Source organism: Trachypithecus francoisi, unplaced genomic scaffold (genome assembly GCF_009764315.1).
Source record: "Trachypithecus francoisi isolate TF-2019V2 unplaced genomic scaffold, Tfra_2.0 Lachesis_group4, whole genome shotgun sequence".
NCBI lineage: Eukaryota > Metazoa > Chordata > Mammalia > Primates > Cercopithecidae > Trachypithecus > Trachypithecus francoisi.
Genome location: NW_022681469.1, coordinates 54,647,642 through 54,666,233, shown reverse-complemented (window position 1 = coordinate 54,666,233; position 18,592 = coordinate 54,647,642). Strand labels below are relative to the sequence as shown.

General features: G+C 40.2%; 2 protein-coding genes and 1 non-coding gene across 4 annotated transcripts in view; 2 read left to right on the top strand and 1 right to left on the bottom strand.

Annotated features, from left to right (window-relative positions):
* Positions 1-1,369: 1,369 nt before the first annotated feature.
* Positions 1,370-2,379, bottom strand: LOC117073232 (zinc finger SWIM domain-containing protein 6-like). Its single transcript, XM_033193850.1, has one exon. It carries the CDS (start codon positions 2,290-2,292, stop codon positions 2,068-2,070), a length of 225 nt encoding a protein of 74 aa, XP_033049741.1. The 5' UTR covers positions 2,293-2,379; the 3' UTR covers positions 1,370-2,067.
* KMT2E (lysine methyltransferase 2E (inactive)) overlaps positions 2,284-18,592 on the top strand; it is a 99,729-nt gene continuing 83,420 nt past the window's right edge. The window contains exon 1 of one of the 2 annotated variants that reach the window (XM_033193830.1): positions 2,284-2,626. The gene's annotated coding sequence lies outside the window, so the exon portion shown is untranslated. The remainder of the gene's footprint in view (positions 2,627-18,592) is intronic. The other variant, XM_033193831.1, reaches the window with a different exon arrangement.
* On the top strand, positions 17,287-17,450 carry LOC117073914. The gene has a single exon (XR_004433457.1). It is a non-coding gene; the product is annotated as a U1 spliceosomal RNA (small nuclear RNA).

Below are 18,592 nucleotides of genomic sequence, written 5' to 3'. Positions count from 1 at the left end.
TTCGAGACCAGCCTGGCCAATATGGTGAAACCTCGTCTCTTCCAAAAATAATAAGATCAGCCGGGTGTGGTTGTGGGCGCCTGTAATCCCAGCTACTTGGGAGGCTGAGGCAGGAGAATCGCTTCAACCCGGGGAGGCGGAGGTTGCAGTGAGCCTAGATAGCGCCACTGCACTCCAGTCTGGGCACGACAGAGCGAGACTCCGTCTCAAAAAAATAAATAAACGAATAAATAAAGCAAATTCCACCGACAAAACTATATTCTTAAGGGATGTACAGATAGGAAACTGGAATAAAGAGCAGGAAGTACAGAAGGAACAGTCTGAAAAGGACCCTTCAGATGGCTGCTTGTGCCGTTTAAAAGCAATTCAAGTGTTCCTGGGTGTTATTTACACCTTTACACTTGTTTCCAAACTTTGGAAATACTTTTCTATTCCAATCTGAGAAACTGTTTCCTCAGAAATTAATCGATCCTCCTTGACGTTGTACCCCCAGAAGCTAGTTTACCCCTCACTAGGCCTCGCAGTGACCCTCAAGTACTCCTAGTTGATTCCGAGTCCCACGTCAGAGAACTACCACCTTACATAAGTACACTTTGCGGGGAGAAAGGCAGATAAGAAAATAGGGCGCCAAACCTTCTCCACCAACAGCCGTCACACCCCACGAGGAGTGTCCCGCGGGGGCTTTCCCCTGGGAGCCGCAGCTGTTCTGCCGTATGGGGGAGGGGAACGCTTTCCAACAGTCATCTCTTCCTCTTCAGGCCGCCAACGCCGACCGCACCACAGTCTCCTCCGCCCAAACCCTGTCCCCTCCCCCGCCCCGGCCTGGGTCGGAGCCAAACCCCACAGGAATGCAGCCCGGTCACATGCGCTGCGGCGGTGGACGTGCCTCTCCCCCCGCGCCCCAAGGAGACCCAGCGCCATCTTGCCCTGACGCAGTTACAAAAGTCACGGGAGAAATCCTGTCTCCTCCTCCGCGCCAGCGCCCCAAAGTTTCGCAGAGGCCGAGCCGGGGCCCTCACCTCGCGCAGGGATAGGAGAAAATGGTCAGGGAAGAGCCTTGCGATTCCCTTCGCCACTGCTTGGCTTCCACATCGGCCGCGGCAACAACGATCGCCATCGTCACTTCTCCCTCTCTACCTTTGCAACAGCCTCCCCCTACAGCTTTGGCCCCACCCGCTGCTGCAGGATGAGGTCATCGCCAGCCAACCACGACGCGCCCGACAGGACACATCAGGCGCCGATTGGCTGCCGAGACCACCTCTGCCTCTCCCCACTCCGTTCCCCCTGCGCTCCGGGTCGCTGCGGGGCAAGGGGAAGACGCAAACCATTTCGGGGAAAGACCCCGAAAACAAGAGCCGGAATCGCCGTGTCATTTTAGTGGGGAAACCCTTTTATTCTTTGGTCTCCCCCTTGTTTCTTCGAGATCACTGTCTCTCTGTCCCTCCCTCGTTTAATCACCGCCACATAAAGGAATTCCCACTCCCCTCCCCGCACATTGTCCCACCGGTGGGGAAATCCTTCCCCGAGGCCAAGAGAAGTATAGGAGGCAGCGACGGCAACTGCACCGACGGCAACGGCAGCTTTTTACCCCGAAACACGGTGGCAGGGAGGCGGCGTTGACGGTGGCTGCATTTTTCCTGCTGCTTCTCCCCCCGACCTCTTCCGTTTCTTGCTCCTCCATCGAGACAGCGCTGGACTCGCCAGCTCCGCTTTTATCCGGTGCCCGGAGCCTGCGCACTGGAGCCTCCTCAGCCCCTAGTGGGCGTCGAGTGACACCCCAACCGGGTTCACCCAGCGCCGGAGGCCAGACTGGGCTGGGGGAGGAGGGGGAGAGGGACGGGGAGACGGGACTGGGGTTGTTTGGGAGGAGGAGAAAGTGTATCGAATGGTGACGGGAGGGAGTTCGTTCCCAGGCCCTGCTGTCCTCGTCCGTGCACCCAATACTGGCATGCCCAAGCTCACCTATCTCCAGATTTGAGGGCCACTGGGGGAAAGGGGGAAAGAACCAGTCCCACCGAACACCGACACTTCCTCAAACCTTCGGTGGATTGTTGAATGCATCTGTTGTCAGAAATACAGAGATTCCGTCCCCCTCACCGCCTCCAGTTTGCTATCTTCGAGCCTCCGCTGAGAGGCAACGGCGGGCGGCAGCCCACAAGCAAAATGGCGCCGGGCAGCTTCATCCCCTCCCCCTCTGCCCCTGCGGAGCGGGACGGGCGGGCCCCGTGCACTTGCCGCCGCCGCCGCCGCCGCCGCCGCCGCCGCCGCGGCCGCCGCCGCCGTCGCCGCCATTTTCCCAGAGCGAGAGGCAGTGACACTGAGCGGGCGCAGGGGGCCGAGTGGGAGACCGTACCGGAGTTCGGGAGCGGCAACAGAGTAGGCATAGACACTCCGAGCAGCCTCGCCGTCGCCTCTGCGTCCCTGTTCACTGCCTGGGTGCCCCCTCCCCTACTCGGTTCCTGGTGAAGAGGCTGCGCGCTGCTGTTTGGGGAGGGGGTGTGTGGAGCCGGGTCCTGTGTCCGCAGTGGCTGCTGTCGGGGGGTCGCCTGTTTGCGGAGGTGCGGAGAGACTCCTTGGGGGTCGAGCACATAACGGAGTTCGGGTGTCTCGTGTGTGAACATCACAGGTCAGTGCCTGTCGTCTCCGTGGGAGTTCCTGGGGCTTGCAGGGTTGGGGGACTTGTGTTTGAAGGGGGAGGGAGGTCTCTCATCTTTATCCTTAAGCCGGGGAGCAGACGTTGACTCTCAGGTGTCTTTGCCGGCGCAAGACGTTGCTTGCTTAAATCGAATTTATCCTTTCTTTTTCCTGACCCTAGAAATGGAGCATTATGGCGGGTTTTAGGGTTGGGGAAGGGGAAACTGGCAGTTAAACCCCCTTGAGAGTGGGAGTTAGGGAGGGGGCGCACTCCTCATTGGCAGCGGGTTAAGGCCGCTTGAGTGAAGAGGGAGGCTTGTGACTGTTAGTAGGGTTTGTGTCGAAGTGGTCCCAGGAGCTGCCAGCGCTCCCTTTTCTCAACCGTGGCTTGTTCAGGTGCTGAAAAGCCATATAGGCCCCATTTTCTTCTTCCATTTCTTGACGGGCAGTCTCTGGTATAATGTGCACATTGAATACGAAGGGGGTAAAAAGAACGCCCTGGGCATCTGTCTTTGTGGGAAAGCGAGACAGCTAGCTCCTCATCCTCTCCTGGAGAGGGTAAACCCGCCCCTGAGGTGGTCACCCCAGTACCCAGCCTTCTGAGTCTCCTCCCCCACTCGTTTTGCATTACTGCCGTGCTTTACTGTGCCGGAGCCTTAGGATCTACAATATGGCTCATTTCAGAAAAGCTTATTTTGACCAAGGCATTGGCACAGACCCTGTGGCAGCAGACACAGATGAGAAACAAACGGTTCACTGTGCTAAACGAGGTGGGGGTGAGAAAAAACAATCCAGAGTGCTGTCTTCTACTGGCCTTAGTTCCGTATAGATCCGTCCTTGCTGGGCTGTGTCTTAAGAATGATACAATTTAAAGTCAAAGAGAAATCGCTAGAGTTAGCTCTAGAGTAAACCTCATTTTGCCTATTTTGTTCCCTTTTTAGAGATGTGAATAAGGTAAGGTGTTTGGAGTTCTGGAGACCTTGGACAGAATTAAGTGAGGTGCATTCAACTCTAGGCTGGAGACATGAATACCTATTTGGAAAATAGTCTGTTTTTTCCTTCAATTTCTGAGATGGGGAGTAAAAACTGAAATTTCCCTCTTTTGTCCTTTACAGATTCTAAAAATGGCGGCCCCAGGCTGATGTTGTGGTAATCTAATCAGCTCGGGTCCTCCACACCCCATGCAGTGCGTTTGTCTGCAGCATATTACAGGCTTATTATGTTTACATGAAAAGACTGGGCTTTTTTTTCCTTCCCCGAGCCAGTTACAAAAATGTGTTGATTTTTTACTGCAAATTACAATGCTGTATTTTAGTTGATTAATTTGATTCGTTTTCCCTGAAAGGCAAATAAAATGTCTCCACTTTTGAAAAAAAAAAAAAAAAAAAACAGCCTTGCAAATTTCAGTGGTGGTGATGGGTGCGCTTCAACATTAAAAAAATTATTTTGGTACCAATAATAGTTTTTGTTTGGTTTAATCCAGCCATGTTTTATTCAGTATGCCAAAGTAGATTAAAATGTTTAATAAGTGTATAAGTACAATCTATTTTGTATGATTAAATGTTTCAATCTAGAGTAAGACATTTCCCAACCACTTCTTGACCCATTTTGTGGATTTTGGTTTTTGTATTCTGTTTCAGCTTAAATTTTAGGGAGCTGTACAAACAAGCCTAAACCTGTTACTTCATTGGGTGTAGAGATGCCATTATATTTTGCCATCCAGTTTTCCAATGTATTTAAGCTTTCCTTAAGAATTTTCAAAGTTGATTGTGTATTTGGTAAAGTGAAGCTTCGTGTTGCCTTTAACAATCGTCTTACAGCATACTATCATCATTATGTAAGTTTAAGGCTCCGATTCTTGATTTTTTTTCCTCTTCAAATATGCCCATTTACCTATTATAGGATTGTGGAATTTAGTCTGTTTTAGTAGACCATAAATAAAAACATTATCATAATAGGGTCTTGAATCCATTTTATGCTCTTTTCAGAATCTTACAGACTGAGACTGAAAATTAAATGGTGTCAGGTGTTATTTAACTGTATTTTTTAAAGTGTGAAAGATTAGAATTCACTTTCGTAGTGGGAGTTCTATCTTTTTGGGTTGAACTAAGCAGTGAGATATGAGTGGGCCATTAATGACATTTAATGACCATTCTGATTGTGAAGCAACGGAAAGATGAGTGCCTTTCAATCTAGTAGTACTTAAAAAGGTTGGAGAGTATACACTGTTTCATGATTCTTTTATTCCATTGTAAATATTTCAGAGCAGCATTTACTTCATATGGTGACTATCAACTAGGTTGGTGATAAGGTTCTAGCCTACGAAATAATTAGAGAAGTAACTGGCTTAGGGATTTTCTACATACCAGTGAGCTTCATCATGGAAGACTGAGCACACAACCTTACTTAGAATATTTGAAATATTTTATTATAAAGTGAAATGTTAGTGGGTAGTGGGCGACTTTGTATAGGGATTTGGGGTCAATACTCATTTGTATTTTGATATGAGGAAGTACGTCAGTCCAGATTCTTCACTGCTGTGTGAAGATTGTGCATTTATTTTAAAGGCTAGGTGATTAAGGTCTGTGGTTCAGAAGCTTGGTACTTTAAACTTACTATTCAGTATACAGAGTCAGTGTATTTTTATAAATTTGATTTGTGTGACCATAGGAGGGAACAGTGTGCCCCATGTTTTTCTTCGTAGAGACCTTGGTCAGGTCTAGACAGACAAAGCAGTTGAACTTACTTGGCTTCAAATGAAAAATGCCAAGTTAGAAATTATAGGAAAAGCTGTCTTCAGTTTACTAGCTTTCTTCGTATCGGCTTGCTTTATTGCTTTAGGTTTTGTTTGTTTCTTTTTAGTGGTGGTGGTGGGTGTTTTTATTTTTATTTTTTGATGTTTTAGTTCCTGTAAAATGAGACTGGCTTTTTTTTTTTTTTAAAGTATTGTATCTTATTTTGAATGGTTACTTTATAAATAACAATACTATAATTGTTTGTTTTTTGTTAATTTACCATGTGTGTTTTAAGTTAGGACTGTCTAGGCAAATTTATTAAAAGGTTAGGCATAATTTTTGTTCCCAGAGAGTTTTGAAAGAATTTGGTCCCTTGGGGGAAACTAGTCAGATAGTCTTTGTTCTAGGATAGCTGAGTTTGAAGGATTAGTTGTTTATCTGTTTAAGTGGATTTGTAGAAAACTATAATGTAATTGGAGAGTAAATTTTATTTTTAGAGCCTACATTTTGATCATATATCCTTTCGTTGTCAGTGTAAATGAAAGGATCTCTCTGATCCCAGTTTAAGTGTAGAGCCTTGACAGGTCTCCATTTCCCATCAACTCTGTAGGACTAATAACTGCCCTACAATTTTGGCTTGTCTGACTTCCTCACAGCTTCCAGCGAGAAATCTTTGCCATATATGCCCCCAGTAAGCTCTAGGACTTCTTGAATCTATTGAGGAAGTAGAGAGAAAAGCTAATTAATAGGAGAAAAATTTCCCCTTAGTATATACCTTAGTGGTCTCAGGGAAATAATAATTTCTTAAATTGGCTTCTAAATTTCCAAGAATAATGTACTCATTTTCACTCATCAATCTCCTAAAGAAACCTGTGGTTTAATTTTTAAAGGTGTGTTTTATGTAAACCCTAACAACTCTGCATTTCTGGAAGCTACTACTAGGACTTAAATGTGTACAACCATAGTGTGCTTAAAATGTATAAAACCAACAACTTTGAAGAGCTATCAAAACTGGTTGGGAAATACTAGTATGCAGTTTTTCTCAACAGATGCTATTTTATGTTTACTATTTAAAAAATATTTTAATAATGTATAAAAGCTTTTATCTCCAAAGGATTTATTTTTAGCAGGTGGTAGGTGCTTAATTATTTCTTGGATGTGAATCTTTTGTTGAAGCAAACACATTTACAATTCAAATACGTAGGGTGATCAGGGACTGTTCCCAGTTATGTGTTAGAATAAATGTTAAATACTTGTATTCTGTGAGAATTTTTTCCCCCAATTTTAATGATAGATTATTTATGAGACTTTTTAATATTGAAAATATAATTATTTTTACTTTATGATAAAATTGTTTTTTGTGTTGACTGGCGAATTAAGAGGAATACTATTTGAAATATTATTCTGTGAATGTTACTGGCTTTTAGGCTGGGTTTAAAATTGAAGTGGCTCGTATTTACTACCTGTTTTGTAATGTGCAAAAGTTGAGGGGAGCCTTATTTTTTTTTTGACATTAACAGGATAATTTTTTGTATTACCTACAAATTTACTTAATATGGAGGAATAATATTTGTTGTTTTCTACACTAAACTGGAAGTGGATGGTATTTAACTAAAAATCTTGCAATTGCTATTAAACATTTTACTTTATATAAAAAAGGTGTATTTTACTTTATATAAAATAAATATGAGTATTTTACTTTGTATGATATAAAATGAGTATTTTGCTTTATATAAAATACTCATTGTTTAATAGCAATTGCAAGATTTTTAATAGCAATTGCAAGAGATAGAAATTAACCATATTATGATGCAAATTGCTTTTTGTTATTGTGAACTTCCATGCTAAGTGCTACATTAAAAATCAAATGAAGGTGACCCAGACTAAGTTAATTAGATCTTAATTCAAATCTTTAAGGATAAAAGAAGTTTTTATTAACCATTGGTAACTAGGATGCCTTTTACTTAAATCAGAGTCAGGAAAAGCAGTTGGTCTTACATTTCAATAGATAACATGTTTTCACTTGATATGAAATCAATTCTTTTTTTCCCTCATGAATAGCTCATAATTGGATTTTATTTTTGGACAGAAAAACTTTTTTTATTGTTAGGTGAATTTTACAGTTTTATTGGAAATCTTATTTGGTTATTTACCAAAACTATTTAAGCTTTTTGGGATGTTGGACATTTTCAATGCAACAGGTCAACAAGGAATTCTTTTTTGATGTGTTGCATTAAGATGCCATCAAAACAGACATTATATCTTATTAATATTAATGAGTAAATATTAATGAGTAATATTAACAATAATAAACATATTAATGAGTACATAATTAACCTATAATTTAAATTAATGTGTAAACTACTTGTTCATTTTTAATTAAAATATTTTGTATTTCAAAACTTTGAAACATGAAATCTGGATTTAGAAAGGATCTGCATGCAGGTCAACGTGATAAGCAATGATCTATGTAGCTTTATTTTTACAACACTTGGACAGAGAGGTAATTTCTTAGCAACTCTTAGGTTGCTTAGAGTTAATCCAAAGGAAGAAACATTCCTTCAGAAGACTAGGACATATCAGATATTAATTATTAAAAATAGGCTGGGCACAGTGGCTCATACCTGTAATTTCACTACTTTGGGAGGCCGAGGCAGGCGGATCATTTGAGGTCAGGAGTTTGAGACCAGCCTGGCTGGCCAACATGGTGAAACCCCATCTTTACTAAAAATTACAAAAATTAGCCGGGCGTGGTGGCCGGTGCCTGTAATCTTACCTACTCAGGAGGGCAAGGCAGGAGAATTGCTTGAACCCAGGAGGCAGAGGTTGCAGTGAGCCGAGATTTTGCCGCTGTGCTTCAGTCTGGGTGATGGGTGAGACTCTCTCTCAAAAAAAAGTAAATAAGTAAATTAAAAACAAAAAATTCTTGGTCCTGAATTTTAGTATTGAGAAAGATGATTTTGAGTAATCACACCGGTGTAATAGCTAACGGTTAACAGCATTTAAGATCATGCCTGTCTAGCATACGATAATGGATTGAGTTAGTTTTGGTTTGCGGTACTTGTAACTTTCAAGTTCACCTGGCCGGGCATGGTGGCTCACGCTTGTAATCCCAGCACTTTGGGAGGCTGAGGCAGGTGGATCACCTGAGCTCAGGAGTTCAAGACCAGCCTGGCCAACATAGGGAAACCCCATCTCTGCTACAAAAATTAGCTGGGCTTGGTGGCGGGTGCCTGTAATCCCAGTTACTTGGGAGGCTGAGGCAGGAGAATTGCTTGGACCTGGGAGGCGGAGGTTGCAGTAAGCCGAGATTGTGCCAGTGCACAGCCTGGGCAACAAGAGCGAAACTGCATCTCTAAAAAAAATAAATAGAGTTCATGTAATTATGTTGTCTCATGTTTTATCTGAGACCAAAAATGTTTGAATTTTTTCATTTATGTTGACTTTTGTTTTCATAGGGTATTTAAAATAATTTCCATTTAAAGTCTTAAAAATTTACACTTATAAATTATTTTAAACTTATTTTAGTTGAATAAGTTTAAACTTAAAGATCAAATATATTTTCCTGTTCTCCTTACTGTTTGGCCTAAGATGAAGCCTAGTGTCAGTGGGTTTTAGTAAAAAGTGAGGAATATGGTGAAAAGAATTAACCATTACCACTTAGGATACTGTGAGGAAAACATAATTTGGGTCTTTCAGAGGTTCCACATGTATGCAGAATGTGTGTGAGAAAGATACACTCTTTTAATATTTTTGTTTTCTTATTTCACAGACTAATATATGTAATCGTTTCTATTTTTGAGTTTACAGAGAGAGAATCTTGATTTCCTCTTACCATCTTACTTGATATAACATTTAAAGAAAGACAGCCTTAAGGAATTTGAAAACCCCATTTCCTCTTTAATGAAGTGGGTGAGATGGGAAGATTCATGATGTGACTAATTTGAATGGTTAGGACTGTGGTCCAGTAGCTGTAAATAGGGGTCTGAGGTTGGTCTGATACATAGTAACTCTTACCCAGAAAATAAGTCTCTACTTCTTCTCTTTCAATGAAGCTGCTTAATTGGTTGCCTTGACACAGCCTTATTACATCTTACATCATTAAGCCTTCACTGTAACAATATTTTTCAAGCACAGACAAAAGATGAATTTGAGTAGCTATTATTTTCCTGGCACCACAGATACAGAGAGAGATAAGACTGTCCCTGCTTTGAGAAAACCCATAGTTTATTTCACCTTCTTAAAAGCCTGCTGTCTTAGAGTTTTTTGGATGCAAGGAACAGAAATCAGCTCTAGCTAGCTTAAATAAAGGATTTGTTATAAGGCTATAGGGAAATCTCACATAATTTATTTGAAGAAAGTACAGATGGGCCTCACAGGAATTGGCAAGGTGTCAAAGAGCCACTATTCACCATCTTGATCCCTTCTAATTATCTGAGACTAGTTAGAGAGATGGTGGTGGGGTGGGTGTTTATGGTGTGTGGAGTGGCGTTTCTCAGATGTAAAGCTAGAGAGAGACAGCTTTAATTCCCCTAAAACAATCCACCTTTTTTCCAGGGATGTTCAAAGGTGTTTGGGAGGGCTTCCAAAACTAAATAATTGATACACCAAACTGATGATTCAGTTTTTAATTAAAACATTGCCACACACATATGAGGAATGCTAAAAAAACCAAGGTATTTTTGGTTTTTACTTAAAAATAATTTAAAATTTACAGAAAATTTACTTGAATAGTACAAATAACTCTCTTATACCCTGTACCAAGATCACCTGACTTGTGACATTTTGCTGTTTGCTTTATTATATTCTCTTTATATATACACCTGATATTTTTCCTGAACCATTTGAGAGTGGGTTTCACTGCCAGTAGTACTGGCCCCTTTACAGCCCTTATTACTGAAGTATGCATTTCCTGAGAACATGCATGTTTTCCTAAGTAACCAGAGTAGTTGTCAAATTCAAGAAATTTAACATTGATGTAATACTAAATAGTCTATATTCTAGTTTTATCAATTGTCCCTGTTATGTCCTTTATTAGCATTTTTTTCAGTACCATTAGCCAATCCAAGATCACAGATTGCATTTAGTTTTGTTGTCTCTTAAGTCTCTTTTGATCTGGAACAGTTTCTCCGTCTTTGTCTTTTATGACATTGGAAGGCTTATTATTTATATATTGCCCCTCAGTTTGGCTTTGTCTTAAGGTTTCTTCATTCAGATTATGCATTTTTGGCTGGAATACTGGATTAGTAATATGTGTTTTTCTGTCGTCTGGAGGCATATGATGTTTGTTTGCCCTTTACTATTATGTTCATTTTGATAGCTTGGTTAAGGTGTTGAGTAGTTTCTCTATTGTATAGTTGCTGTTTTTTTGACATTACTAATTAATTTGTGGGGAGATACTTTGAGATCGTATAAATACCCTCTTCCTCATTAAACTTTCCTCTTCAAGATTTAGCATCTATTGATGATTCTTGCCTGAATAAAGTTTTTACTCTGTTGGTTGTAAATACACGAAAGTTTTTCTTTTCTTTTGCTTAACTAAAAAAATTTTCTTCTTTCCTTTACTTGGGTATATCATGGTTTTTAACTGATTTGTTTCTGGATAGTTGGGATTGTGGGAGTTTCGTTTTGTTGTTTTTTCTCTTCCAGTTTTTCTATAAGGCATATGGGCTGCTTTTAAAATCACAACAAAATAAATTTTAAGGAAAAAAGTATAGATAAGTTAGACAGTATTATATGGATAATATTCCTGCACAGTTTTCCACCCAAATGGGATTTAAATAGTTTCCTGGATGCTGATCTAATTTGAAATCCACAACACACACAAAAAAGATGTGCTTCTAGTTCCTTATTTAGTCTTTAAAACTATTGCTAAATGAGTCATGAGTTACAGTTGTATTGTTTAGGTTTATGATTTGCTAATGCCAGCAGCTTAATTTCGAAGGGCCGAAAACATCTTTCAATTTTGATACTCCCTTTCTCCATTAAAAAAATCCATTACCCCGTTTCTACTAAAAATACAAAAAATTAGCTGGGCTTGGTGGTGGGCGCCTGTAATCCCAGCTACTGGGAGGCTGGGGCAGGACAATTGCTTGAACCTGGGAGGAAGAGGTTGCAGTGAGCTGAGATTGCACCATTGCACTCCATTCTCAGTGACAAGAGTGAGACTCCATCTCAAAAAGAAAAAGAAAAAAAGATCGTTAAGCAATTTTTTTTTTTTTTGAGATGGAGTCTCACTTTGTCGCCCAGGCTGGAGTACAGTGGTACGATCTCCGCCCACTGCAAGCTCCGCCTCCCGGGTTCAAGCTGTTCTCCTGCCTCAGCCTCCCTAGTAGCTGGGACCACAGGCGCCCGCCACCAGGCCTGGCTGATTTTTTTGTATTTTTAGTAGAGACGGGATTTCACTGTGTTAGCCAGGATGGTCTGGATCTCCTGACCTCATGATCTGCCCACCTTGGCCTCCCAAAATGCTGGGATTACAGGGTTGAGCCACAGTGCCTGGCCCCGTTAAGCAATTTTTAAAAAGTAAAATAATATTTTTTGGAAAACATTAAGATAGGTTCTTTTTCACATACATTTCACATTAATGCTTTTTAAAAGGGGGTTGGTGAGATGGTATATACACAGATGGTAATACAGCAGAGCATGAAACATCTGTAACTCTAGGGCAAAGCGGTATATGGTTTCTAGAACTTTGTGATTAAAGAAATACATACTCAGAAAGGTTAAGAAGAACAAGAAAAGGGAAAGAAACAGGAAAACACTTAGACTTTTATTACATTATAATAATACTCATCAGTTTTATGTATTTTCTTTCAGTGATAGCAAAATGTTGGTAGTGAATTTGGATGATTTAATTTCTTTGGAAATTTTCAGACAGCAGGAAAAGAAAATTGTGAGACTTATGGAGTGCATATTCTCTAAAACTTAATCATATTTCACAACGATGGAAATTAATGAAATACAGTGGATACTTACCATTTGGTAGGTGCTTTAAAAAATAATTTGAATTGACTGTGTGCAAATATGTCTTAACAGATTAATGGAGGTTCAGTTTGTGGTACTACTAAGTCTTATTTCGGTGTTTAAACAAAAGGTATGGCGAAAGGTACAAAAACAAGCCCCATGGTGAACGAAAGGATTTTCTTTCAGGCCAGAACTCCCATCCTGAACGTGTAAAGGAGCACCTTAATTGACTGAAGTTAAGAATCTACATTTAGATTTGACTTAAGAGATCGCTTTGTTATTTTTTTCTCACTGTGGCCCAAAGACCTCATGTATCAGTTATATTAAAATGAACATTCTTGGGGCCCCTTTCCAGACCAGTATAATCAAATATTTAGAGTGGGTCCTTGAATTTGCATTTTAGTACTGGCTCCAGCTCATTTTTGTATTCCAGTTCTCCGCTTTTATTTTATAAGCAGACTGAGCCCCAGAGAGTTTAAATGATTTTCCCAAGGTCATAAAGTTAGATAGTGGTTAATCAAGGTTTAAAATTTAGGTCCTGATTCTTGGTGCTTTATACTTTGTCAGGAAATCATGCTGGACATTTCTCTTTTTTTTTTTTTTTTTTTTTTTTTGAGACGGAGTCTCGCTCTGTCACCCAGGCTGGAGTGCAGTGGCCAGATCTCAGCTCACTGCAAGCTCCGCCTCCCGGGTTTACACCATTCTCCTGCCTCAGCCTCCCGAGTAGCTGGGACTACAGGCGCCCGCCACCTCGCCCGGCTAGTTTTTTGTATTTTTTAGTAGAGACGGGGTTTCACCGTATTAGCCAGGATGGTCTCGATCTCCTGACCTCGTGATCCGCCCATCTCGGCCTCCCAAAGTGCTGGGATTACAGGCTTGAGCCACTGCGCCCGGCCGGACATTTCTCTTTAAAAGGCAGGCCACTATTTTCAGAGTCTCTGAAGTAAGCAAATACTGGTCTTTGTACAGTGTCATGTGACAGATTCTCTGTCTGCTGCTTCTGTGTATTCCAGTTCAAGATGATTCATTGGTTTCCAGAACCTATAGGCTACTTGGATAAGGAGCTTGAATTGAAATCACAGCAGTACAAATTGGGATCAAGTTGTGGTTGAGCCTTGAATGCCAGAATAAAAGCATATGTACTTAAGAGGAGTGCTACTGAAAAATTTGCACTGGGGAATGACATATGGAACATGGCTTATTTACCTCCAATTCTTAAGATGTAAAAGTAACATATGTTTGTTAAAAGGACTCAAAACAGTACTACTTTAGAAGCTGTATTATATAGAGTAGAGACTCCAGAACCATACCGCTTTGGTTTGATTGCTCTCAAACCAGGTTGTACTACCTTGGGCAATGTTTTTTACCTCTTTGTGCTTTTGTTTCTTGGTCTGCAAAATGGAGATAATAATAGAACCTATTTCATAGAGTGGTTTTGAGAATTCAATAAGTTAATTGGGGTAAAATTCTTAGTAAGCTCTATAGCCTTTTCTGTGATAGTTATTTCTGGAAAAAAGTACATCTCTGACTTCTGTGTATAAGGTCTATCATATGCTAAGGTGATCACTATTTATAGTTTTTTTTTTTCTAAAATGTTTTATGTAGGTACTGCAGGTGTTTCCTTAATCTTCATTTAACCAGTGTGCAGGATTAATAATTCTTCTTTTAAAAATACTAATGTCCATGTAAGTTGAAGAATGTAAACTACTTTCTGCTGCTTCCACCATTTGAGTTGAATGCTCATGGAAATCATAGGTTTGTTCCCAAATTGGCTAATTCCATTGTACTTGTAATGTGTTTATATTATTCTATTAAATGTTACATAAGCCAATGATAAATGAATATGAAAAGAGAACTGTGTAAAAACAAACTAAGTTAAATGCTTTGGAAAACTTGATAAAGGCAAATTAATTGCTGAAGAACATTGTAGTCAGGTTAGGTGTGGGCAAGATGACTAAAAGATTATAGGGAAAAAATAGAAATCTAGAAGGAGGTCTACTTTCAGATTGCCCCAGAAAAATCTAGGTAACTTATTTTGAAATATGTTGAACAAAAAACTGTAGACAATGCATTATCAATCTGTTTTATGTAGGAACAAGAAACTAGAATTCTAGTCAGGCGAGCTATACTCAAAGAATACATTTCGGCTTGAAACTAAAAAATTGATAAGGACATTTTATATTAAAAGTACAGTATTTAAGATATATTTTTTGTAATTCTCCATATTAACCTTGATGAACTCACAAACATCTAGTCTCTTGTGTATATGTAAATTTAGATTTCTTTAATTCAAAAGGGGATGGATCCAGTTACATACTGTAACTCTTTTGGTCATTTAGTGTCTTGGAAATCTAAAAATGGGACTTTAGGATCTGACTCTGGTTTATCCAGTGGGGTTTTTAGGACTCTGCTAGATGAAATAACAGATTTCAAGTGGTTCTGGAACATACCAAGATCCAAAGACCTTTGTTGTCTTGTGAGATTTAAATTCTTTTTTAGGGAACTTTTGAACTCTGATAATACTGTAAACTAGATTAATTTAGTGGCAGATAGTTGAGTGCCTTCCTATGTAAAAGCATCATAGTAGCTATCAATTTTGTTTTGTTCATCTTGCACATACTGCTCCCTAAGGGAAATAAGTGATGATTGTGTTGGTTAATATCGCTGGAGTCAGATTGTGTGGTTTTTTCAAATGTAAGCCTGTAATTGGTGTACAGTAACCTAGTTGCTGTGTGTTAGTATTAATTGTTAGCTATACATTAATCTGTCAACCATTTGATCTTTGAATTGTATGTTAAAACTGGCAAATCTCATGGATGTGATATGGTTGTACCAAAAGACAAATGCTGTTTTATTGTGTAATTGCTTTGAGAATAATTGTGAGAAACTGGTATTTATCATTTAAATTGATCTAGAGTGATAGTGCAAGTTATAGGTCAAAGAAGATTATGTTGGCATAGCTTAAAATTTCACTTACAGAAGTTTAAAGTTGATACCTCTTACCTCCTAAATAGTTCATTAAGGATTTTGGGAAAAGCAATGCTAGTTCAATCCCCAGCTACACACAGCAATTTCCTCATGCTTAAATGATTTTTATGAGTGGCTGATGAGCTCACTATATGTGGATTATTTTTCATTTATATATAATCCCTTTGCAGAGAGGCCCACCCCTCTTTTTTTTTTTTTTTTTTTTTTTTGATGCGGGATCTCGCTCTGTCGACCAGACTGGAGTGCAGTGGCACGATCATGGCTCACTACAGCCTTGATCTCCCAGGCTCAAGCGATCCTCCCACCTCAACCTCCCAAGTAACTGGGACTACAGGCACCATGCCACCATGTCTGGCTAATTAAAAACAAATTTTTTTTTGTAGAGATAGGGTCTCATTAAACAGCCCATGCTGGTCTTTCACTCCTGGGATCAAGCAGTCTTCCCACCTCAGCTTTACGGTGAAGCTGGAAGGTGAAAGTGAATGTAGTCTGTCTCACAGCAAATGTACTGGTCCCTTATAGGACTCATTGTATCCACCAACCTCATTCTTGACATTTTATTTTTGCCTGTATTCTGAATTTTTTCAGAGATTGTGTGCTTTTTTTGAAGTTCAAGACAGGCTACTCTAAAAGCTCATGTGTGTTTGCATAGTATTTTTCTTACTGGATGTGTGGATCTATTAATTCCATAATTCATTTTTTGTGTGTAAAATGCATAGACATTTTCTTTCCTTAAGCTTCAACTCTCTGGTTGTATTATACTAGTCTTCCCATTTCCAGGTTTTTGTTTTTCTATTTACTGTATGAAGAGGAGGAAGCTGATCTTGGGATATTTTAAGTCTTGGAATTAAAAGACAGGAAAATGCCGTAGAAGTAAAACTATTTAAACTTGATATATTTATATTTATAATTAATTTTGGTCCCTTACTGATTTTATGGGTTTATTAAGTACTTAGGAATTAAGCCTACTCTTACTTTAGTCTTAAGATTTTTATAGTAAATATTTTAAATACATCTGAAATATTAAGATAACTATTCAAATACAGTAATAGAGTTGCTGTTCTTTCACCATTTGCTTAGTGGCCGACAGTATTCTGATTGGAATTGATTATTATCATTGGATTGAATAATTTTTTTTTTGTATTCTAAGAGACAACTAACATTAATAAATAAATACCTACACTGTACATATCTTACTCTGCACAACAAGACAGATATGTTGCTTATTTTTTCCTGAGTGGCCTAGAGGGACTGAGACTTTTTTTTTTTTGAGACAGAGTCTGGCTCTGTCACCCAGACTGGAGTGCAGTGGTGTGATCTTGGCTCACTGCAAACTCCGCCTCTTGTGTTCAAGCCATCCTCTCACCTCAGGCTCCTGAGTAGGTGGGACCACAGGCATGGGCCACCACGCCCGACTAGTTTTTGAATTTCTTTAGAGACTGGGTTTCCCACATTCGCCATGCTGGTCTTGAACTCCTGGGCTCTAGTGAACCGCCTGCCTCGGCCTCCCAAAGTGCTGTGATTACAGGCATGAGCCATCAGCCCAGTCGAGACTGAGACATTTCTGTTTTCTTTTTCCTCTTTCTTGCTTTTTTTTTGAGGGACGGTCTCACTCACCCAGGCTGGCGTGCTGGCATGATTTCAGCTCACTGCAACCTCCACCTCCCAGGCCCAAGCAATTCTCCCACCTCAGCTTCCCGAGCTTACCTTAGGTGCTCAGCTTCACCTGCAGCACCGCACCTGGCTAATTTTCATTTTTTGTTTTTTTGTAGAGACGGGGTTTCACCATGTTATTCAGGGTGGTCTCTTTTTAACTCTTGAGCTCAAGCGATCCCCCCACCTCGGCCTCCCAAAGTGCTGGGATTACAAGTGTGAGCCACCGTGCACGGCCTGAGACTGAGACATTTCCTAGGGTCACATAGCTAAAGAGTGGCTGTTCAATAATTTGAATTAAAGTCATTTGATACTTACCTGGCAGGGGAGATACCATGATCACGAAGGTGGTTTTCCCAGGGCGAGGCTTATCCATTGCACTCCGGATGTGCTGACCCCTGCGATTTCCCCAAATGTGGGAAACTCAACTGCATAATTTGTGGTAGTGGGGGACTGTGTTCGCGCTTTCCCCTGAAAAGAAAAAAAAAAAAAATCATTTGAAAATTTTTGTTGATCCTTTTATAAAGGACTAGTTCTTGACAAGGTAATGAGAATAAACAAATCATTAATCAAAGGCAACTACTTAAGAAGAGTACTCTAAGGCTGGGCACAGTGGCTCATGTCTATGAGCCTAGCACTTTGGGAGGCTGAGGTAGATGGATCACTTGAGGTCAGGAGTTCAAGACTAGCCTGGCCAACATAGGGAAACCCCGTCTCTACTAAAATACAAAAATTTGCCAATTGTGGTGGCGCACGCCTGTAATCTCAGCCACTTGGGAGGCTGAGGTGGGGGAATCGCTTGAACCTGGGAGGCAGAGTTTGCAGTGAGCTGAGATCGTGCCACTGCACTCCAGGATAAAAACAAAAAACAAACAAAAAACTACTCAAAGGTACCCTTGATTATATTGGATTGCCATAGGTCATTTCAGGTGTTGTAAGAGCAATATAATTTTGTTCATTGCCCATTCCCAAGCCCCTAGAGCAGTATCTAGAACATAGTATATGTTCAATAAATATGTTGAAAGAATGAATTTGATTTGGTTTTAAAATAATAGAATAGTTGTACTCTGAGGGAGGTGGGAAATACTTAAACAATACTAAGAATTCCATTCTTTAGAGACAAATTACTTAGAAGTTGATAGTGACAAATCAAAAGGGTTGTTGATTGTTGGATTATTCAGATGATGAAGATGATTGTAGGGGCCATGGAGGCTGAGGAAGAATGAGTCTTAAACACTGAGGAGGCACAAGACATTGGGTGGCTGGATATAATAGGAGACTGGAAGGGAAGAAGGATTAAGAGGAGAATGATGATAGTGATAAAAAATAGAATGAAAGAAGATGTGTGGAAAAGAAAGTTTCACTTTGAAGGCTTGATTTTTGAAGTGATGGCAGATATTATAAATGTACATCCAATAGATAGGTGGGAATAGTAAATCAAACAAATAAAGGATTGAATCCAGGATTGATGGGAGACTAATAATGGGTTGCCTGGGGGCAACTACGTTAGTAACATTCGTCAGTGGCAGGTTTTGTTTTTTCATCTTCATTTAAAGGAAGGAGGAGAGAGTGAATGTGTTAGAAAAAAGGAAATTGTGGTTTAATCAATAATAATT